The 21,773-nt window shown below is 41.3% G+C and overlaps 5 protein-coding genes across 8 annotated transcripts in view; 2 read left to right on the top strand and 3 right to left on the bottom strand.

The window, feature by feature from the left end:
- Positions 1–551: 551 nt before the first annotated feature.
- Positions 552–5,769, bottom strand: rapsn (receptor-associated protein of the synapse, 43kD). Its single transcript, XM_005730077.1, has 8 exons — positions 4,778–5,769; positions 3,764–4,102; positions 2,983–3,141; positions 2,275–2,373; positions 2,046–2,168; positions 1,875–1,928; positions 1,486–1,685; positions 552–1,222 (listed from the first exon to the last, which is right to left on the bottom strand). Exons 1-8 carry the CDS (start codon positions 5,000–5,002, stop codon positions 1,150–1,152), a joined length of 1,272 nt encoding a protein of 423 aa, XP_005730134.1. The 5' UTR covers positions 5,003–5,769; the 3' UTR covers positions 552–1,149.
- Positions 5,770–6,149: 380 nt separating this feature from the next.
- kbtbd4 (kelch repeat and BTB (POZ) domain containing 4) lies at positions 6,150–10,849 on the bottom strand. The gene is made up of 5 exons (XM_005730076.1): positions 10,788–10,849; positions 9,505–9,979; positions 9,275–9,416; positions 8,715–8,821; positions 6,150–8,634 (listed from the first exon to the last, which is right to left on the bottom strand). The coding sequence occupies exons 2-5, from the start codon at positions 9,964–9,966 to the stop codon at positions 7,774–7,776; spliced, it is 1,572 nt and encodes a 523-aa protein (XP_005730133.1). The 5' UTR covers positions 9,967–9,979; positions 10,788–10,849; the 3' UTR covers positions 6,150–7,773.
- Positions 10,850–12,215: 1,366 nt separating this feature from the next.
- Positions 12,216–13,114, top strand: LOC102208490 (protein FAM180A). Its single transcript, XM_005730075.1, has 3 exons — positions 12,216–12,378; positions 12,571–12,644; positions 12,737–13,114. The coding sequence occupies exons 1-3, from the start codon at positions 12,306–12,308 to the stop codon at positions 13,082–13,084; spliced, it is 495 nt and encodes a 164-aa protein (XP_005730132.1). The 5' UTR covers positions 12,216–12,305; the 3' UTR covers positions 13,085–13,114.
- A 63-nt stretch (positions 13,115–13,177) lies between these two features.
- ddb2 (damage-specific DNA binding protein 2) lies at positions 13,178–17,257 on the bottom strand. Of its 3 annotated transcripts, none has more exons than XM_005730074.2 (11): positions 17,104–17,257; positions 16,877–17,015; positions 16,688–16,797; positions 16,303–16,494; positions 15,992–16,137; positions 15,020–15,119; positions 14,594–14,771; positions 14,278–14,423; positions 13,803–13,958; positions 13,682–13,727; positions 13,178–13,600 (listed from the first exon to the last, which is right to left on the bottom strand). In XM_005730074.2, exons 2-11 carry the CDS (start codon positions 17,007–17,009, stop codon positions 13,356–13,358), a joined length of 1,452 nt encoding a protein of 483 aa, XP_005730131.1. In that variant the 5' UTR covers positions 17,010–17,015; positions 17,104–17,257; the 3' UTR covers positions 13,178–13,355. The 3 variants fall into 3 exon arrangements, with proteins under 3 accessions (XP_005730131.1, XP_005730130.1, XP_005730129.1); XM_005730073.2 differs by lacking the exon at positions 15,992–16,137 and adding an exon at positions 15,514–15,680 and having other exon boundaries at positions 16,877–17,011; positions 17,104–17,253; XM_005730072.2 differs by lacking the exon at positions 15,992–16,137 and adding an exon at positions 15,514–15,680 and having other exon boundaries at positions 17,104–17,252.
- Positions 17,258–17,640: 383 nt separating this feature from the next.
- Positions 17,641–21,773, top strand: part of LOC102206747 (kinesin-like protein KIF23) — a 13,789-nt gene continuing 9,656 nt past the window's right edge. The window contains exons 1-7 of one of the 2 annotated variants that reach the window (XM_005730069.2): positions 17,641–17,827; positions 18,069–18,135; positions 18,773–18,901; positions 20,022–20,127; positions 20,285–20,421; positions 20,524–20,636; positions 21,456–21,626. In XM_005730069.2, the coding sequence (XP_005730126.1) occupies positions 17,814–17,827; positions 18,069–18,135; positions 18,773–18,901; positions 20,022–20,127; positions 20,285–20,421; positions 20,524–20,636; positions 21,456–21,626 (737 nt within the window). In that variant the 5' untranslated portion in view covers positions 17,641–17,813. The remainder of the gene's footprint in view (positions 17,828–18,068; positions 18,136–18,772; positions 18,902–20,021; positions 20,128–20,284; positions 20,422–20,523; positions 20,637–21,455; positions 21,627–21,773) is intronic. The other variant, XM_013910098.1, reaches the window with a different exon arrangement.

Genomic DNA, 21,773 nt, shown 5'->3' with positions numbered 1-21,773 from the left:
CTGCTTGCTACACAACAACATTCAGCATTTCGTATTTACTGCTGTTTACACTTAGCTAGATTAATGTGATGGTGTTGGGTTTAGTATGTTGCTCTGTTTTTGTTTGTTTTTTTGCTTATTTTCTCTTCTTTCTCTTTTTAAGTGCCCTCTCTCACTGTCCCTCTTCCCTTCCGTTTTTCTTTTCCTTCATCTTTCTTTCTCCGTTTCCTATCCCTCAGTCATGTCTGTCCCGTCTGTAACAACTGAAAATATAATAAAATAAATAATAACAACAAAGGTCGATCAAATGGACCAATACGGCAAGGCCATGATGATCCATTTGGCAAAGTAAATCCATTGGGTATCCTTGTTGGTCTTCAGGCAACAATTCTGACGGCTAAAGAACCAAATGGGACAGGCAAAGAAGAAAAAAAACCGTTTTGAATTAATGAATGTGAAACATTCCCAGCAATGAAAGGAAAAAGGAAACTGGCTGGCTCCTGGATTTCTGTGAATAAGGACAGAAGAAAACAGCTGCATGTACCTGTTTTGTAAAGACATACTAGTTTTTGAATGGTTAAGAGATTTTAGTTCGTTTCAGGACTTACAAAACACGTCAAATAAATCAAACTTTTAAAAGAAATTAACATGAGAATAGTATGTACACAGGTTTCAGTAATAAATATGGCTCAACTGTTGTGCTGTAAAAAGTCAGCATTGAATCTTTGAATCTGAACAAAAAGTCACGACACTAAGTCTGGGGAGATGTAATTTCGTCTCACTTTGTACTAAGCAATTCCAGTGTATAAAATAACAATCACACTATGCTGTAAATGTTCTTTTGACGGTCCGTCTCCTGTTTAAATGCTGCAACAAACGGCCAGTCATCAGAGACCATGCAGGCTCTTCAGCTTATCTCGAATTGCAACACTTCCATCGGTTATACCTCCTTTGTCAGCTTCAGACTGTTGTCTAAGAAAGATGGATGCCTTGATCGTGTCTTCTGAGCAACATGCTTCGACATTCTGGATTCAGTTCAGCATCCTCTGCTCAGAGCAATGAAACACTCCTCAGCACCTCCTAAGGCTACCTGCGTCTCTCAGATCAGTCAGGAGCCTGTGAGGCACCATGCCGTGTCTGCAGATCCAACGCTCAAACGCAGCCTCGCAATCACACAAATCCCGGCTTCATGGAGGACTTGAAGCATTTAGGACAACCTTTTGTCCCATTTGTCTGGAGACACCTGAAAGACAAAGAAATATGGGAAATACACTTTTTAAACTACATCTAGATTTGGTTATGAGAACAATTTATAGGTGAAGAAAATCCGAATCACAATCGGCACTTTGTTGTTTCTGCAAAGTCGTGATGCATGCCCAATCGAGCAGGATCAGTGGCAAAACATTTCATCATTCGTCCAAGTGCCTCGTTTTTCTCCCACTGAAAACTCTGCATTTCTCCAATGTAATGTAACTAATACCAGGCGAGATTTGAACAGACACCCACTTGAGATGGAAAATGTGGGAACAGGGTAAGGCCTGCAGCTTTTGGTCCCTGTCCCCGATGGACTCTCCACACATGCCGCAGTAGAGCTCCAGCTCCTCGACACACTGGAGGAACTTCACCACCTGCTCTCTGACCTCATTCAGCTGCCCCCTGCTCCGGTAAATCCCTTCACTCAAGCAGTGAACCTTCAGTGTGCACAGCTTGTATAAGAGAAAGAATCACAATGTCATTGCTTTAAAGTTTAAAAGCATGAGAAACTAGTGCTTAAAATCTTCAGGTGTCTTGTTTTGTTTAACCAACAGTCATCTTTACAACTACGACTGAAAGAAAACAAATCTAGAATGAGAAATGGCTAAACTATCCCTGCAGCTCTTTTCCTGTTCAGTTACCTTGTTTCCCATTCCATCCGCCAATTCCTGTGCTCGCTGCAAAGAATCAAGAGCCTGGAACATGAACAGGAACAGGAACACTTTATAAATACCAGATAATTATTTTGAGTACAAATAAAACATTGTGTCCCTTTACTGTCAGAATTTATATTTGTGTAAACTGTAGGGCACCTTGTCAAATTCTTTCTGCAGAAGCCAGCACTTTGCCACTCCCAGATGGACGTGTGCTTGCCCAAGACGGTTTCCTATCTCAGTCATAATACCCAGCGCAGACTCATAACGAGGGAATGCTTTCTGAACATATGAAGAGAAAAAAACCAAAAAGGTAAATGCACAGACTAGTTGTAGATGACCAGTTTTGAAATTTTACATTAATGTGAATGCAATATTAGTACTGTACATCAACATCATGTCTGCAGCGATGAATGTCTGCAAAGTTTAGCAAGCACAGAGCCTGAAGAGGCCGGTCACCATGCTGCAGGGCAATCTTCATGGACTCCTTTTGAAGCAAAAGACAGATTAGTTATTGGTACAAAGTAAAGAGCAGACATTAGAAGAGTCCTACCTCCATCATGTTACACCAACATCCTGAACTAAATTGAAACTCTAAGCTGCATCCTCTCAACTGCAGTTACACAGATTTATTTGTATCGCAGTGTGCATTTAAAGAGAGATGCGATAGAATGAATATGAGCCGTTGTCCGTGGTATCCTGAGTATGTCCGGATGCATAAACTGTTGGGTTAAATGTGATAAATCTGAAATGCATCCTGCTGTCTTGTTACTATACTTCTACACTCAGAGGCAATGAAATCGAGTTATCTTTCACCCCCCCAGTACATAATTAGAACAGAGCAAAGACTAAATCCACCCTCTTCATTAACACTTTAAACCGCGCCTCTCTGAGCATATTTTTGTCAGGGTCTAAGGCCTCGTACAAAAGAACAACTGCCACTTGCACCTGTCGGCAGCGCAGCATCTACTGTCTCTGCAGCTCCAACTTCAGAGCAATCAAAGGCACGGGGGTTGGGTCAGCAAGATGGCGAGGAAGGCTCTGAGTTATGTAAGTTTGTCTCTGAGGACAGTAATGATGTGTTATAAAACAATACCTCACAGCACTCCATGGCATCTGGCAGGCGCTCCAGTTTCCTGTAGGCTACAGACATGTGGTACTGGCTCATGGCTCGATACTTGAGGCTCCAGCCTTTGCCGTAGTCATTGACAAGCTCGGCCGCTTTGCAGGGGAAGAACAGGGCTTTCTCAAAGTCCTGTAGGCACATGTGAATGACCACTTAGGTGACACCAGAAAAGGGCGCCACATCTTTTTAGATACTACTAGCATTAGCATTTTGGTTTTTAATCTTCTTAACAAGAGCACTCAGACAATATTAAATCGCGTTGCGATGCAGGATGTAATATTTTTTTGTGTCATAAAATAACGTGACACATGAGTGCATTCTTCAAGCAGAACTTCATCACTATCCCATTGAAACCAATCCTCTCTGGGAAGCCAGAGGATTACATATACAAATCTCAGATGTCAAGGGTACTACAAAAAAGAAAAAAAACACACACCAGCCGGCCAACTCACTCAGCTCTTGTTTTACAATGCCCAGCACTACACAGACTAAGCATTGATGATGTTGGCTCAGATGTTCTGCAGTGTTGTCATACTCTGTGAATACGCTGGCAAAATCATTGATTGTGGAATCACACGTGCAGTCCAGTGAATGTTTTACTCAAATAACACAGCGGAGACGTTTGGAACAGCCAAAGTATGTACGATTTTTACATTTATTTATCGGTAATCGCTCATTTTTATTGAAACTGAGCAAAATGTAATGATGGGAAAACAAGAATCGCTTGTCAGAAAAACAGCTTTTTGAGTACCTTAAGCTGGACGTAGATATTTCCCAGACTGCAGCAGACTCTGCACTCCAGCATCTTGTCGTCGTTGTTGTGTGCATAGCGCAGGGCTTTCTCGTAGCTCTCCAGGGCCTTCTGGAAGACACTGAGACCCAGGAAGGCATTGCCCATGCTAAGACATACCTGGCCATTGAGTTGCAGGCTGACAGTGGTGCCCTGCATGTTTAAGCAGGTCTTACAGTATGAGACTGTTTTCTGGAAGTCGCACAGCTTCTCGTTGCTGCGTGCCAAGTTCAGGTAGCCCTCCGTCAGGTAGTCTGGGTCCTCCATTTCTCTGGCTGTGTCAATTTGTTCAAGGGCATACTGCAGATAGAGTAAGAGGATAAATGTTGCAGGGAACAGGCATAGTCTTCAACTTCACGCAGATTCAAAGACTTTTTAATTCGTTAAATTCATTCAGACATAAGACCCCTACTTTTTTACAGTTCTCATTAAAGCCGAGTTAGTGAGAGCGGGCGCTGCTTCAGGAAGGATGATTATGTCAACAAGACACCCCACACTCATACTTAGGTTGCAGAGCACTTATTTACTCCGCATCATGTGGAAGCCACAAATTAACCCATGCTTCTCAAGTTCACTGTGGTTGGAAGAAGGTAACCTTTGACCTCTTCTCATGAAATAATCAATGACACATTGCGGAAATGTTACAATGCTACAACTGTGTAAACGGTGGCACTTCACAGCCGACATGATGACATTTAAAATTATGAGATATTCAGTGACATTTAGTAACTGGAACAGGAACTGCACACACACGCCTACTGCTGTTTGCATTAAGAAAAATGTAATCGCACAGTATGCAAAATGTGAATAATGTCTTAACATTAGTAATATAAATAAAGCGTGGCTGTTTAGTCCTGGAATATGAGTCATACAAGTATGAGCTACGGTTATTGAGGTAGATTTTTTTACTCCTTTACAGAAATGCTAGATATACTATACCATTATACGTGGCTCGCTGTGGTTTTGATAGCCTACCTTTAGCATGTCTTTGTACTTTCCCATTTCTGAGTGAGCTGTGATCAGGCACCCCAGCACTCGAAACTTTCCTCCGGGATCTGAGGTCTTTTCCAACACTTTTGTCCACACATGCAGAGCTTTGTCTGTCTGATTGGACTGATACAACTTTAGACCCTTCTCTATCTGCTGCTTGGTTTGGTCCTGGCCCATCTCTGGTGCAAGGTGCCTCATAAAAATATTCATTCGTTTAGGCCATGCAATTTCAGTGAGGCAGCAAGAAAATAGATCCTTGCCATGAACAGTACAACTCCAAAGAAGATCCCCTGAAGATGATCCCTCTGAGAGGTTTGTGCCAGAAGGCCCACAGGATCCCGCTCTATCAGCTCCGGCTGTGCTGAGATGGAAAGGAAACTGGATCCACCAAAATGAGAAGGCGACACACCAAGACCATTATTACCAAACGGTTTACGGAGAGCTGAAGGGCCAAGCAAATATCCTCCCCATTTAACCGAGCCACGTTTCCCCTTCACCATTAAGCATTTGCAAAATTCTCTCTCAGATTTCCTTTCGAAACACGTCAAAGAAAAATGTTTCCCAAGCAGTGTGATAGCAGTGGTATCCCAGAATATCTAGTCCCTCCACACCCACCGAAAGGAATTCTCAGCACCCCGGTGTCCAACCCGCCCCCCTCCGCCTTCCTCCTACTGCTGGCGCTACAGCAGATGGCCCTGTCACTCTAGACCATGTGTCCCTTCAGGAATTATGTTCTGCCCTCAGCAAACCGTCCCAAGGTCACTACAGCTCCTAGCAATCTACCTTTACACTAAACATTACTCAAGGACTAACTACACGAGTGACATCACAAACTTCTGTAGACTTAAAAGCACTCATCCGCAAAAACATCCGACCAGATCCTCACATGGGCGGCGGTGAACTGTGACACTGTTTCGCGAGCAGCTTATATCCAGACATTCAAACTGCGCCCGTCTTACTGGTGCTCTTAGCTTCAATTCCTATTGCGAGTCCTTATGGAGACTCATATGTGGCCCCAGAAACCCCCACCCCTCATCAACTGATGCTTAGAATAGTTCACAAAGTCTGACATGTTACTGGGCTTGGGTTTCAGCTGCATAGCCTCCTGCAAAACATCAATGGGATCAAAGTTTTGGCGTCTGTGTGGTTGCTTTCTCTCCTTCGATGCCCCTTTTATCTCACAAGGACATAAACAGATAAATGTTAATTAAGTACTTTTTTTTTTCAGGAAAAGTTTTCCAGACCTACACAGGCACAATTTTTAAGTGCATCACTGTATCTAAACACAGGATCAATGGTAGCATTGTTAATTCATTAAAGGTTATAAATATCAAAACAACCACTCAAAGCTTGTAGCTACAGCAATATATTTAACATTTCAGATAATGGTTAACTTGAACATGTATGGTGTACATCAAAAAATACAATCTTGAGACAAGAAAATCTGAAAAGTTAAAAAACACCCTTTGTTATCATGTCTGCACACACCAACTTAAAGTGCCCGTACTATGTTTTCATGTTTCCATTAACCTTCAGTCTGACACATTTAGTGCATGTAAACCTACCTTCTGTTCTGTGACTTATCTTATGTAACACATAAGCATAATACCTGCCCGATGGTTAGTTTAATTTAAAAAAGGTGCCTGTATTACATCCACAATCCACCATAATTTCCTGGGAATCACAAAAAACTTTCCTGGTACAATACTACAACAATGGTTATCATAATGCAAGTATCCTCTGCAATACTTCACATCTGTGGAACTGTAGAAAAAATAATCCTAGAAAGGCATTAAAAAGTATGAGTTATGTATTTAAGCACTGTGGTGTCAATAATAATACATGTATTATTCTTATTTTTATTATTACTGGCACATTGTGCTTCAAGCCTTCATTCCAGATTCAGTGGTGATTCAAACAAAATTCAGTCAAAAAACAAGAAACAAATGGACACAAAAATGAAAAGAATTAAGATTTATAATCTTTTTATAAACCTATAGTTATTAAAATCATTACGGTAAGATTTACATTTTAATGCCAATTCATTTTATTTAGCTCCCCGTGAGTTTCTTACCTATGATATATACTGTGTTATTAATATTTTGTCCCACCTTGTCATGTTCAAACTAAAACAGCTGTTGTTTTGTTTTGCTTCTTTTTAAAATAGCAAATTCCCAATCAATATTTTCTCTTCACGGCTAAAATCTTGCTAACAGCAACACTGTGTGACGAAATGTGATGACCATTCACATACGTTGGAGCTATTGTTTAATATTTATATTTACAGATAAAAATAGTCATTCAGAAAAAGTCAGATGCTGCAATATATTTTGAATATAGCTTAAGCTTTCCATAACCATTGTGGGTTATGGACATTGGGCAACTTTGCTTTGCTTTGATCATTCTAACAAACCAATCAGAGCAAAGTGTTTTTCTCCAGAGTGGGCTTTAAACAGACAGGGCAATAGTTATTGGAATGAAAAGGCCGTGTACACACTCAACATTAAAGTATGTAAACTTACTCTAGTAGACTCTGAAAACAAGTATAACATGAGCACTTTAAAAACATCTTATGATATCTGACCTACAATATCATGACACACTTACAATATAGTGACAGATGCCTTGTGTTCATTAATATTTTTACACTGAAGCTGTTCATGCGTGTCAGTAAATGAGGAGTGCACAGAAAACAATAGATTAGTTCATCACTTTTCACAGCATCACCACAAATTAGATTCTCGGCTAAGGAGCCGACAATGAGACACGTTGTAGTACAAGCGACACACCGCTGAACTGTTGTTGTGGGGCCGGTGGTGGAGTCTGAATGGAATAAGTGACACAGCTGAGTAGATACAACTCGTGGACAAATTTCTTCACAGGACGTCTCCATGAGTGAAGTCTTGGTCAGTCAACCAACAGTCTTCCCTGATTCTCTGTGGCTGGTGTGTTGACCACAGTGTGAACATACCGCGGAGAGGTTAGGCCAAAACAAACTGCCAGTTTGTGAGGAGGATCTTAATACCTCTGATTACGGAGACGACAGACGTCGCCGGGTTAAACTTTAAAGTATTTGCGTCTCCTTTCTTACATTTGTCTCTGAAGACGTAAATACAGCCATTACAACTGGCCACCTTCCACAGTGACGGGACACAGCTCCACACTTCGGGGAAGCGCAGGCGTGTGAAGCTCTCGAGCAGTGGGTTGTAACACACCAGTGAGTCTCCTTCTCCTACGATAAAAATCACGTCCATGTGGACTGCTGCGTGCATGCAGCCGGCGAACGGCAGCATGTAAGGTTTGATCTGGCACTTTTGGGAGGAGGTGTCGAAGCACTGAATGAGGCGAGAAGGCTTTGTGAAAAAATCCATGTCGTTCTCCTCCCCTCCCAGCAGGTAGATGGTGCCTCCCAGGTTGACGCCAGCAGCCCCCGACACTGCGGTGTCCAGCTGGTTGGTCTCTGTCCACATGTTGTCCTTCACTGTGTAGTAGATGACGGCATTAGAGAGCGTGTCCTGCAGCGTTTTACCTCCCAGTGAGTAGATGGCATCCTCAGTGGAGACGGACACCATAGTGTGGTGGAGGCGGTCTCTGGGAAGTGGTGCGCAACGCTCCCAGTCCATCGTGTGCATGTTGCACTTCCACATGCGCCGCGGGATAGAACCCCCCACCACATATAGGTCCCCTCCATGTTTGCAGGCTGCGGTGATCTGATGACATAAACTGTTCTGGCCGCTCACACTGATCGCATCATCCTCATCGCAGTGCAGTGACACGGCCAGAGAGTGAGTTCTCGTCTCCTCCTTGCCAATCAGGTAAATATGGACATTCTCACCAATTTCCTGAAGACGAGGAAAAGGAAACATCAGCAATGTAAATGTTTTTTAAAAATATTTTACAGCTCCATATGAGAGAAAATTACCTTAAGATTTTCTTGAAGGATGCAAGAAAACTCCTCTCTCTCAACTTTATTGTGATTTATCCATGACTCGATGGCCACTGTTGGATTCTGAGAACTTGGAACGCCATCTGAACACAAACACAAGGCATGTTTGAAACTAGATCAGAAGATGTGTTTTTTTTTCCTGTTAAAGGATCATAAAAACGTTTTCTCTGTTAAGATTGTAAAAATTTAAAAAGGCCTTTTTTTGAAGAATATCTAGATTTAGCATTGTTTTGTTGTTGTTGTTTTCAGATTAGTTCAGGCACAGTGTTCATTATTCACACATCCTACTTTCAGGATTTAAATAAATATTAATGCATCAATTGTTGAACTCAAAGCCAATAATAATACCCTTGTTTAAAATAATAATTAGCCTTTGTCAGCAGCAGATGTCCACATTTTTATTTGATTTATTCATTTATTTTTTAATCATACATGCATCCTTTTTTTTTGCAATGCAACATTAAAATCCTAAATGTATTTTAATAAATATGTAAAAACAATTGCTAGTCTGGTGACAGAGAAGCAAAATGTTATACCTTTGATGATATCTAGTAGTAGACAGAGGGGCAGATTTAGAAACTCTTCAGTCTGCTGCAGCTGGGCCAGGTGGATTTTAGCACAGTGCTTCGCTGCAGTATACAGCTCCTGATCACTGTGTCTGTCTGCAAGCCACATCACCTAGATGAAAAAGGAATTACTTGTATTGCAGCACCATTGCCAAGAAGCAAGGACTATGAGAACAGGTGTTACAAAAACAATAATTCACCTGCAAGCAGTTCTTGACCTCCACTGTTCGGGAGAGGAAGCGCGAGCATTCTTCAAACAGAGCAGTCAGCTGGTACATGTCCGCCATCTCATAGGTGTCCTGCAGCTCCTCCACCCTCAGTTTAATGGTACCATGGTAGATGTAGTCAATCAGCAGCTGGAAGACGGTAGCGCTGACATCCTTAAGCTCGATAATGCGGTTGTGCGACTCTTTGAGATTGGAGGTGAACATGGAGCGGAAAAAGCTGCTCTGCGCAGAGAGCACCAGGCGGTGCAGGTGAAACTCTTTGCCGTCAACGGTGATGGTGACATCAGCAAACAAGCCGTCCTCCAGGCAGAGATCCATAATACTCTTCACCACTCGGCTCGAGTGGGAGCGGTCCGTGAATGTGTACCCCAGGAAGTAGTTTTCCTCGCCCACAGATCCCCCAACACTGAGGCCACCCTCCTCACTGGACTCCATCTTTTCTGCTCGCCTGTGAAAAAGTAACAAACACTGATTGACATGTTTATACTCAGATGTCAGTATATTTTCAGCATATCTAGTTAATAATAACATGCCAATTTTCCAATAAAACCTGTCTCCAATGAGATGATATGGTTCAAATTTCAGTGAATGTAACTAACTAGCCTATAAGTATATGTGAATAGGCAATGAGTCACTTTTGGAGTATAAACTAAAAACAGATGATAAAGAAAACTCTCGAACTCTTTAAAATTAATGACTATTTGAATTATTATAACAACATAAATGTAAACCATTCTAACACGGTTAAGTATGTAACTCTGAATAGCTGTCCTATACATCCTTATAACTTAAAACAGAAAGTCTTTCAGAGCGTTTACACATAACCTTGCCATTTATTTTAAGTTGCTGCCACATGCTTTGTAAATTTTATTCGTTGGCCGATTAAGTGTCATTCACAAATGTTTCTAAATTGTCGCCAACATCAGGAATTTAGCGAGTTAATTCACAAATAAACAACTCAGTGAGTGCAGATACCATGCTAGCTGCTCAAAAACTCTGTCAAGATGCCATTAAATGTAACGATAAAACCCTGCATTTACATTATATTTACTACGTTAATCGTGTTAGCTGTGCTGCGTTCACGGATAGGATTAGCTAGCATTAGCACTAAAGCAGTTAGCAGACTACAATCCTCTGGAGCACAAATTCCACCGTAAAATTATGTCGACTGTGTTATTACTAGGGCTGTGAATGAGGCAAAAAATAAAAATAAAAACGCAAGGCTTTAAATGTGAGTAACAAACAAATACGGTTACCTTTATCTCCACTACTCTATCATTCAGAAGGAGCTACACTGTTCACCGGAAGTAAATAAACTTTTTCAGCACGCAATTATGACACATTCACCGGCACCAATGGGTGCTACTGCATCCCTGTGGTTAAGCTGTGTTACTGCGGTTTCTTCAACTTGCAGTCAGTCAAGTGTGTGCCACAGCCCCCTGCTGGGCCCTAAGGATACTACACGTGGGGCGCGACAACTCACTTAACATACAAAAAATTAAAACCAAAAAAATACAAAAAAATCATTCTAATTAAATGTTTACGTCAAAACGAATCCCCAAAGCCACATGGTTTACACACCTGTTTATCTATCTAATCTGCCAATCACATACAGCAACTCATGCCATGCACTCTAGCATGTCGACGTACTCTCTCTCTCTCGCTCTCTCTCACAGCTATGATACTTAGGATGGTATGTACATCTGTGTGTTGTCTTGGTATGGGTGGCATGCTTCTTGAATAATATTTTCGGAGTTTGCCAGTTTCGTCTTGCCTTTTATGTTCTTCTTCTTCCTCCTTCCTTTAGGGGTCATCGCAGCAGATCTGCCTCCATCTCAGCCCATCCCTAGCATCCTGTCACACCAACCATCTGCATGCCCTCACTACATCCATGAATCTTCTCTGTGGTCTTTATCTTTTCCTCCTGCCATATTCAACATCCTTTGTGCAATATATAGACTATCCCTCATCCGCATGCATTCAAACCATCTCAGCCTTGCTGACCACCAGTATTGAAACTCAACTACCTTAACTGCCTTTTCTCTTTGCAGCTTCATTGGAACAGGAGTCTCCCTGTCATTCACATACGTGTATTCTGTGTTGCTTATACTGACAGCAACATTTGATCATGCATAATTTAAAAAAAATAGCAAGGGACACGTGTTCCATCGAGCTGCACTTATTAACAAAGAGGGTTAGCTCTGACAACTTGAATGCATGTCAGCCATGCAGTGAATTCTTGCATAAAAGATTGTGAATCAGTGCAGGAATTCTGCTTACATGTGCAGAGCTGGCTGACTCACTGACAGGGAGTCCTGGTAGAGATAAGAAGTTTACACAAAAACACTAAAGTTTAGGAAGGAAAAAAATATGGACTCACCATTTTTCTTTCCTTGAATTATTTATGTTGAGAGTTGCCTCACCTTGAATCCACTTTACCTAATTTCATGTATTTATATTTTTTCTTGTTTTACATGAATATACTGTGCATTCACGTGCTTCCTATGTTTTATGTTCATGCTGGAAATCTGCTCAATAAAAGGACAACAGAATTAGTTGCCTCTCTGAGCTCTGCTCGCTGAAAGCTTTCCATCCGTTTCTGTCTGCTCGGCATCACTGCCAACTGGCTTTTGGTCTCTTTTTCCAAGGTGGAAAAATGCACGGTATTCAGTCTAAGCTGCGCCTGCCTGAAGTCACAAAAGAGTACTAGGAAGAGTAGAGGTGAGGAGATGAGGTGAGGAGTGTATTATCTGCCGATAACAATCAGAAGAAGAATGACCGCGAGCTCCCAACTGAAAATCTTCCTCCAGGTCCTTTTGTGGCTTTGCTTTGAGCAGGTGTTGCAGGGTGAGTAACAGAAGGTCCGCTGGCATGGCTGCGAAGAAAAGAGAGAAATTTGAATGTTGTCACTGAATACTGCGTGCAGTTGTGCAGTATGTATCAAAATGGATGAACAGATGTTTATTTGAACCCTGACAGTTTGTCACCACTGACTAATTTGATTACAGTGCAGCTAAACTTCAGTGTTTTCCTGTTTAGATGTGGCTGAAGGCTTAAGTCCAGCTCCTCAGAACACGGACCCACTAGTTTCCAATGCAAACCTGATCTATGAGGTACTTTTCTTTGCTTTACTTAAGGCTACACTTAGGCAAGCTAAATATTACAAATAACTGATGAACATTTGTCCCCCCCCCTACTCGTGCAGCTTTTGCTGGGTGGGGTGGAGCTCGATCAGGACAACAACATCGTCCTGCTCGATGAGGAGATGGCGTCGATGAGGCAGGGGCGAGCTTTTCTGTCTCTGATCAATGACAATGTTCCCAGAAGTCTGAGCTCCATGGAGCAGATGGCAGATGCACTCGAGGGCCAGAGGAGCAGACCGATGATGGAGCGGCAGTTTGAAAATGTCGTGCTGAGCATGGTGTACACTGCGCATCAGGCTTGGCACGAGAAGAGGAAAGAGAGACAGGAAGCTTGGGGTGAAGTTCTCCTCAAGCTGGCAAACATCACGGTACACGAACTCCGAGGGAATCATCTCTTCAGATATTCTTAAAATAAAGTTGCATGCAATTAACCACTTGCCTTAAATGTTTCTGGATTTTGTATTAATAATAAATATGTAATCAAAGAATGACTCAGCCATATATGAAATGAGCATCTTTATTGTCATACAGTAAAAAAACAAAAAAAACACTGCTTTTGAACACATTTATATATATAAAGACTTTTTAAACATGCAGACAATCTCTGAACGTGGAGACTCAGTAACAATGAATAAACAGCATATGAAACACAGCTTTTTAAGACCTCGGCTGTTTTATAGTTCACTTCTTCCTCATCTGTGTTTGTTTTTGTTTAGTGCGGCCCTTCTTGGTTTTAGTCTCAGTTTCTTCCAGTGAAGCTAGCTTTTTCTTAAGCTTTGCATCCACAGCAGGACCTCTCCGGTTCCCACTGGAGTGTGGCTGACTCCTCCGCTGCCCTCTTAAAACTGAGTTCAATGGTCCTTCCTGCTGAACGTGGTGATCGCCCATCGGTGACTCGTTCTGGTCCCAGACCAGCACAGTTATACCTGGGGAGTGAGCAGGACAGCGCTTTAGTGGGAAGTAAATAAAAACTGTTAATAATGTGCAGTACTTGTCCAAGTGCTCACCCATGCCAGATCCAATTGCGTCGCCCATTGGGTTGAATTTGTTGATCTGTAAAAACAGAAGCCGCGATCTTAAAATAATTAAAGTTCTAGTTCTTTATGTTTACAATGAAATGATGCTCACAGATTTGATCCCTGAAGCAGTGGGATCGTACAGCTGACACACGAGCTCTGCTGTGTTGGAGTCAAAGATGTCAATGGTCCTCAGGTCGGCCCCGCAGAAGCGATCGTCGGGGTAACGGCCGGCCACAATTAGATCATACATAGGGTGCCATGTGGCCTACAGCACAATTAAAGCAGAAAAATCTGTTGTCACAAATTATATGAAAATGTTAACATCTCTCCAACAAATTCTTATACCCTATATCGATGGCAAACGGCTGATTTAAATGACCTCTGCCGGTTCTTGCAAGAAGAGTGGTCAAATATCCAGCCAGAATACTAGTGCAGATGTGTGTATACTTTTGACTCTGTGTAAAAATCTATAATAAACTACTTGTGCACGCAATTCTTGTTTGTTAAAGACATTAAAGGTGTATGTTGTACAATAATTCCAACGTGCAAAAAGAACAGTTTAAGCCCAAAGACAGGAACCAAACCTTGATGGGTGTGAGGTGCTGAAACTGCCTGTGCGGGTGCTGGATGATGTGCTGAGGCTTTGACCAATCAGAAGATGAGTAGACGCGGATCTCATCGTACTGATCTGTGGTGAGCAGCTTGGAGCAGTCCAAAGGGTTGAAATAGGCTGTGAGGAGTTATGAAAATCTTTGTCAAGAGGTTTTGCAGATCTTTTAGGTTTAGAACTTAAAAATCTATCAAAGAAATGAATTAAAGACAATTAGAAAACGTTTTCTTTCTTTTTTAATTTTTTTTGAAGTAGTAAGCATGAGAGGTTTTTCCATGAGGAAGTGTTACCTGAGTTGACGGCTTTCTCGTGAGGCATTTCGTACAAGAAGCTTTTCTTGTCCTTCATGTTCCTCAAGTCCCAGAGCTTTACCGTGTGGTCAACTGAGGCCGTCACCAGCAACCAGTCGCATCGGGAGTTGAACTCTGCGTGGGTCACTTTGGCTTTGTGCAATTTGTCACTGAAAATCTGAAACATTAAAACAGAGCAAATCAATTAACATTAAATTGCCACAGAGGAGATTCATGGATGTAACAAAGGAAGACTTGCACAGGAGAATGCAATCGATAGGAGTGATATGGAAGCAGATGATTGGCTTGGGCGACCCCTAAAGGGAAGGGCCGAAAGAAAAAGTGCTCTGTGTTAAATAAGAACTATAACTGATCCTTTAATTTATCAAAACCAGTGAAAGCCCTTATTAAGAAAGAGGCACACACCTTTTGGCCATCCAAACCCAGAAGTAAAAGCTGCCCCGCATTGTCTCCTGTCACGAGCATCTGTCGGCTTACAGACACGTCAACGCAGCAGTACCAAAAACTACGGAAGAAAAGAGCTACATGTAAGAATTTACAAAATAATGTTTTCCACAAATCATAGCTTTAATTGAAAATAGGATGTATTATACTACGTGACACTTCAACAAGAGATAACATTATATATGCACAATGCTCTCCGCTACCTATGTTTTCTCATTTACCTCTACTGATGTCTACCCATGCATATAGTCATGCTTTTTGAAATCTGCCATTTATTTTTTTGTATTATAGCCCTGACAAATTACATTTCATAAAATAGGAAAAGAAATATGAAACCTTTTTAATGCTATTAAAAAAATGTGGCAGCAGGATTCCTACAGACACAGTAGAGGGAAATGAAAGAACTTTCCCTTTTTCATAATGCCGAGCATCAGTCTTCTTTAGGAGTTTCTCACCAAACATTGTGGTGATCGTGGCCGCAGTCTTGAGTTCTGGACAGAACGGTGGGTGCGCGGCCCTCAAAACTCTGTGCGGTCAGTGTGCCCTCGCCAGAGGCCACATAGACTCTAGAAAGGTCTGTGGGGCAAAACTTCATCCCTCCGATAAAGTCTCCTGCTCCGTTCTACACACACAAATACAAATGTAGGTCTGTCACCAGGCAGCAGTTATGACTACAACTACCACACAAACGTTCACACCAGCACCGGCCTTAGATCATGCTTTTTATTTGTTTTTGTTTTTTAAGGTCTCTGTAAAGCACTTTGAATCACCTTGTTGTTGAATTGTGCTACATAAATAAACTTGCCTTGCCTTGATTACAAGTTCCCTTGAGAGATCTCTGAACTCTCTGTAAGAAGACTGATGCTAGACTAACCCCTAACGCTTTTTGATTTTAGTGCACAGAAGAAAAACAAGTGGACACTCCAGTCTTACTTCAGTGTTTCTGTGCTGGCAAACACTGTTAGCGTTGTCCCACTGAAATCCCGAAGTGCTGTCGTACCCCCCATAGATGAGGTGAACAGCTGAGTGGGATTTAAGTGGTTAAACTTCATGTCTGTCACTGAGTCTCCAGCCCCCATCTAACCAGAGAGCCAACAACAGTGTTTCATTAAGTACAGCTACATCGCACCGCTCTGAAATGCACCACAGCCTGAAGATGCATCTGACTTCTGTTAAAATCAGTTTGCTGAATGTCTTTTTGATCAATCGAAAGAACAAATCAAAACCATTAAACAGGAACTAACCCCTTGAATAAAGGTCTTCTTGGCAGGCGCCTCAAAGTCCCACAGATAAATGTCTCCACCCTTGGACCCCACAGCCAGAGTAGTAGGATGTGTCGGATGCCACTCAAGACAGGTGATCCTGCGGTTGAAGGGGCTGCTGCCACCGTGGAAATGATAGGATGACAGAGAGCGAACGAAAGGTTCCTGGAGACACTGGAGAGACAAAAGAGCTAGATTCACACCTGCACTGAATAAATCCAGTAAGAGGAAACGAGAGGTAACAGATGGACTATGACTTATGAACTTGTCCCTGGATTAGATTTTTTTTTTTTTTTTTAATTACTATTGGAACAGGTGTGAGTATTTTGAGCAGCATTGGGGCCAGCACCACATCAGGCTCTCTTACCTGTCTCATCTGTGAGTGCAAACTCTGGCCCAGAGTGCTCTTGTAGATATAGTGCAGTATGCTCCCGTCCCAACCTCTCTTCTGGACTCCTGCAGATTTGAGAGCAGTCGCTAGAAGACACACGAACCCATTCAAGTGTCACAAAGACAGTGCTGTCACTGGACTGACGGTGTTTTCAGAGCCTCATACCTGATTTTGACGTTTCGCCATTTGTTTTGTCTCGTAGTTTTCTGGAGAGAGTTGGACCGGAGACGCCCTCAGGTGTTTTCTTCACTTTATTCTTTGATCCAGCTGCAGCTGACTTCGTGGGCTTGCTTTTCATTTCTACCTTGTAAACACACAAAGCAACAGTTACTCGTCACAACGCGGACGATTGTGCACTTGTCTGCACTTCTAATGTTCATATTGCTGCTTACCTGTGATGTTTAGTGCTTTAGCCCTGCAGTTTAACAGCAAGAACTTCTCTGTTTGCGTAACACGACAGTACACGTGACTATGTGCTGAAAAATGTGTGTTTTGTAACTTGTGTCTGTTAAAGCTGGTGAACGGTGGGTGGCACTGTAGAGCCACCAGGAAATCTCAGTGTGCACCATGTTTGGAGTTCAAACAACTCAAACTACAAAGTGAGGTAACGGCAACGAAATGCTCACAGAAGATTGCGAAGTTATTCATTGCTCAAATAAATAAAAAATGTCACGTTATGTCAATGTCATGTTAAATTATTAAACTAAATAATTTTCATAAAATATTTAAGAATTGTGTAAAACAAAGAAAGGATTTACATTTCGCTGGCGCAGACATCAAGGACTATTTATGAAGATGAAGAATGAAAGCGGCTGAAAGACGTTTGTACATTATATTTTATATTTTTATTGCATTTGCCTACTTTTTATTTATTTATTTATTTGTTTGTTTGTTTGTTTTTTGTTTGTTTGGGGGGGGGGGGGTTAGGCTCGGAAGTGAAGGCTCGGAGGTGAAGGCGGAAACACGTGTTTGCCGTTGCCAGATCCCATTGGTTGCTTCGGGTCCGTTTTGAAAAAGTCGCTGATTTGAGGCTTTGAGGCGGAGGGAAGATTCAAAACTAGACAAACAGAAACAGTGAAACCAGCACAGGCACCACGCTACGATGACGAGACAACTGTAAGTACAAGTTTATATTATATATGTCGCTGGTAGGCTGTATTGTTTATGCGTTTTACTATGTCACGAAATGGCGAGTTTAAGGAGTTACCAACGGACGTTGACTCTCTGCTTTACTGTTAGCAGGGGGCTAATTAGCCGTCTAACAACAGGCTTTGTTAAGCCATCACATAGTCATTAATGGTTAACGCTTACAGTGTGTTTGAATTGTTAATGACTATGTATTTATTTACTTTTACAGGAAGGGTAAACCCCCCCGCAGGCATCCTCCAAAAAAACCCTCCAGCAACCAAACGGACCCAGTTGGGGTGAGTGTCCCTGAATTCTTAAAGGTCAACTTGGCAGACAGTACAAATGTGAATCTCATACATTCCACTGGGTGGAAGAGAAAACATTCCAGTGAGGGAGTGTTTGAACCTAGAGTGGAGTCATTTACTGACAGAGTGAAAATTCTTCTGGACAATTTCTCTTCAACCTGACTGTGAGCCCACAGTTTCGCTCTGTAGCCATCAGTTTTCTTCCTCAAAGGCAGATTTAGACTTTTAGCAGCAGAAAGAAGAAGCTTTTGCAATAAAAGTTTCGATTGCTATCTCTCCTCAGTTTTTTGGGCCAACCAAAATTCCCCCCTTTTTGTTCTTTAAAAAAAACCCAACAGTATAAAGACTCTGGCTGTGAATAACGAGACTCCTCAGTTTCTTAATAAAAGTATGTTTAAAAGTTTCACCAAGTGGAAATAAGCTGAAACAAATGGTAGCAAAAATCCTACTGCATCCAAGAATGTCAGAGTCTGTTTGGTGGTTGTTGTTTTTGTTTTTTTTGGGGTTTTTTTTTTTTTTTTTAATCGCTCATCAGATATTCTTGGGCAAATTAAATACCATTGCAGTAGTAACGAGCTCAAAATGTACCGTTAGAGCTTGTTTTAATGTGTGTTGTTTTGTTCTTCAGGTATATTGCCGTGTGCGACCCCTGGGAGCTGAGGATGAGGAATGCTGCATTGAGGTGATCAGCAGTACCACCATCCAGATGCACACCCCGGAGGGCTTCAAAACAAACCGCAATGGAGAATACAAAGAGGTAAGAAATCCGATAAGTTTGGAGTAGTAATTGATTAAAGGTAGTGAGATTATGTGTTTCTGTCATTGTCAGGAAAAGCTGCATAAAGACTGAAACCAACAATAAGTAAATCCAGTCATAAATATTGTTTGCATCGTTGGAAATTTCGTAGCTTACTCCTGTGTCATAAAACTCTATGACTGTTAAAGACAAATTATTCCATTTTTGTTTTTCCCTCCATTGATAGAGTGCCAGGACTGGGCCTGTTTTGCCCTGATGCCTTTCTCTGTGTAATTTTACATGAGATGTAGTGATGTTGGACAGGTGGGGGCACACTTCCCAGTTTGTTGTGACTTTTGCTATCACCTCTCATAGCTACAAATGCCTTGAAGACCACAATTTATTTATTTATTTATTTATTTTAGTTTTTTTGTTCCACACCACTAGGTGTGTCTACATATCTGTTTCCTACTATCATGTGCAGTTACCTGACTGCTTCATACTTTTGCATTCTCACAGGTCTTTCAGGTAACTGCACATGATAGTGGGAAACAGATATAGACACACCTAGTGGTGTGGAACAAAAAGCTAAAAAGAGCTGTGAGAATGCAAAAGTATGAAGCAATCAGATTGGATATTAAACAGTCTTAACCATGCTAGCTAGCTACCCAGATTGACTTATTTACCATCATGTATAAAAATCAATCCCTTCTTATTCAGTCCACATCATTTTGCTGCATCTCCATATCCCAAATATAGTCTGTTATAATTTGATGTATCAATATCTGTTAAATTGTACAATGCATTGTTTATGGAGTTACTGAACTTTTGTAGATGTGGGGAACAAAACACATCAGACCAGATTAGATGTAATCCTTCAAGAGTGGAGACTAGGCATTGAGAAGGAGATATGAATAGAACTACTCATCCTCTGTAATAAATGAGCATAGCTGAAGTGGTTTGTCTAGCCTTGTAGAAGGCTTCATTTCAGGCATATCCCCAGAAATGTTGAAGAATTTAGAAAGTACAGGAGGAAAAAATAACGCATGGTTGATTTTGGTCTTCCAGAACAAGCAAAGCATGCATACGTATATTTATTTATTTTATGTATTTATTTTTTGTAATCCCTTTTGGTTCACAGACACAGTACTCCTTCAAAAAAGTCTTTGGAGTTTCAGTATCACAGATGGAGCTCTTTGAGCATGTGGCGAAACCTCTTGTTGATGACCTCATCCGTGGAAAAAATGGTAAAAGCAAAGGCCACATCAGTAATATGCAATGATTATTTTAAAGTACAGTAACATTTTAAATTACAGTGACCTGTTTCCCCTCTTAACAGCTGCATTTTAACCTACTTTAGCCTTGAGTTCATTATTGGCAGCTGATTTCCTCTCTTTGTGTCAGGTCTGCTTTTCACATACGGGGTGACAGGAAGTGGGAAGACTTTCACCATGACAGGCTCTCCAGGCCAGGGTGGACTTCTGCCTCGCTCCCTTGACATGATTTTCAACAGTATAGGTTCTTACCAGGCCAAGAGATATGTACGAAAATGGCACATAAAAATGGTTAATTATGTTTGGCACCAGAATAACTGAGTAATTTGCTTATTTATTAATTTAATTTCCTTTTTTCTCTTTGTTCAGGTATTTAAGACTGATGAGAAAAACAGTATTGAGATTCAGACTGAAGTAGATGCTTTGTTGGAGCGCCAAAGGCGGGACAACAACTTGTCTGTTCCTAAAACACCCTCCACCAGGTAAAAGCCCAGTTTACATTTTTTTTAATTATGGGTGTGAAAAGTAAGTTCACATTACTGAGAAAGATGTGGTGGAATCTGCGGTCAGCAATCCAAAAATCTACATCCCATGGTGAGATGTGCCTACTGACTTGGAGCTTTGTTGCTAAAGAAAGACTACAGCAAAACTCAAAATCCCAATATCACATGAAATTATGCATTCAAATTTGACAATGAAGACATGCCGTACAGTCCTGCATTTCAACAGTGTAAAAGTCATGGATGACAAGAATTATCAATACATTTTTGCTCTTACACTTCATTTACTTTGTACAACTAAATAATCTGTCTTTCAAACTGATGTTCTATAGCCTGACACAGATTTAGATTTTATTAGACCCATTTTATCCATCCAGTGGAATGGCAAGAAACGAAACATACGTTGTAAAAATCATCACTGTCTGTGAAGTAGGACTTTGACTTATTCAGGTAACTTCCGGTTACCTGAATAAGTCAGTCCTAGGTTTATTAACTATTGCAGAGTAACTTGTGCTGCTACTGCTGTGGAGAAGATCATGTTCAAAATTAGAGATCAAAATCAAATTGTCACCTATTGGCCAATTAATTCAAGAGTCTTTCGTACCCTTTAGGAAGAATCAGCACTGTAAAATTGCTAAGACTTTATTTCTGTGTCACTGTTTCACCTGACTGGTGATGTTAGGATAAGTGAATCTAGTTAACAGAAAGATATTTTGGGTTTGTTAAGCTTGCATTGTTGCCTCAGTTCTGAGTGTAGTGGGATGTTGGTTTTAATGTGCAACTTTCTACTTTGATTTTTAGGCTAAAGGCTGATCCTGAAATTGCTGACATGATTAAGCCAGAGGAGGCCTCTAAATCAGATGGCGTGGATGACGACAGCAGCTACAGCATCTTCGTCTCCTACGTAGAAATCTACAACAACTACATCTATGATCTCCTGGAGGAAACTCAGGAAGATGCAATCAAGCCAAAGTGAGTTTAGAAAATATACAACAAAAGGAACACAATTCATGTGTACAGTATGTACAGTGGGGCAAAAAAGTATTTAGTCAGCCACCGATTGTGCAAGTTCCCCCACTTAAAATGATGACAGAGGTCAGTAATTTGCACCAGAGGTAC

The sequence above is a fragment of the Pundamilia nyererei genome, unplaced genomic scaffold (genome assembly GCF_000239375.1).
Source record: "Pundamilia nyererei isolate P.nyererei 1_Seehausen unplaced genomic scaffold, PunNye1.0 scaffold00035, whole genome shotgun sequence".
Classification (NCBI taxonomy): domain Eukaryota; kingdom Metazoa; phylum Chordata; class Actinopteri; order Cichliformes; family Cichlidae; genus Pundamilia; species Pundamilia nyererei.
Note: the sequence above shows the minus strand (reverse complement) of the source record. Positions and strands in the feature narration are given on the sequence as shown.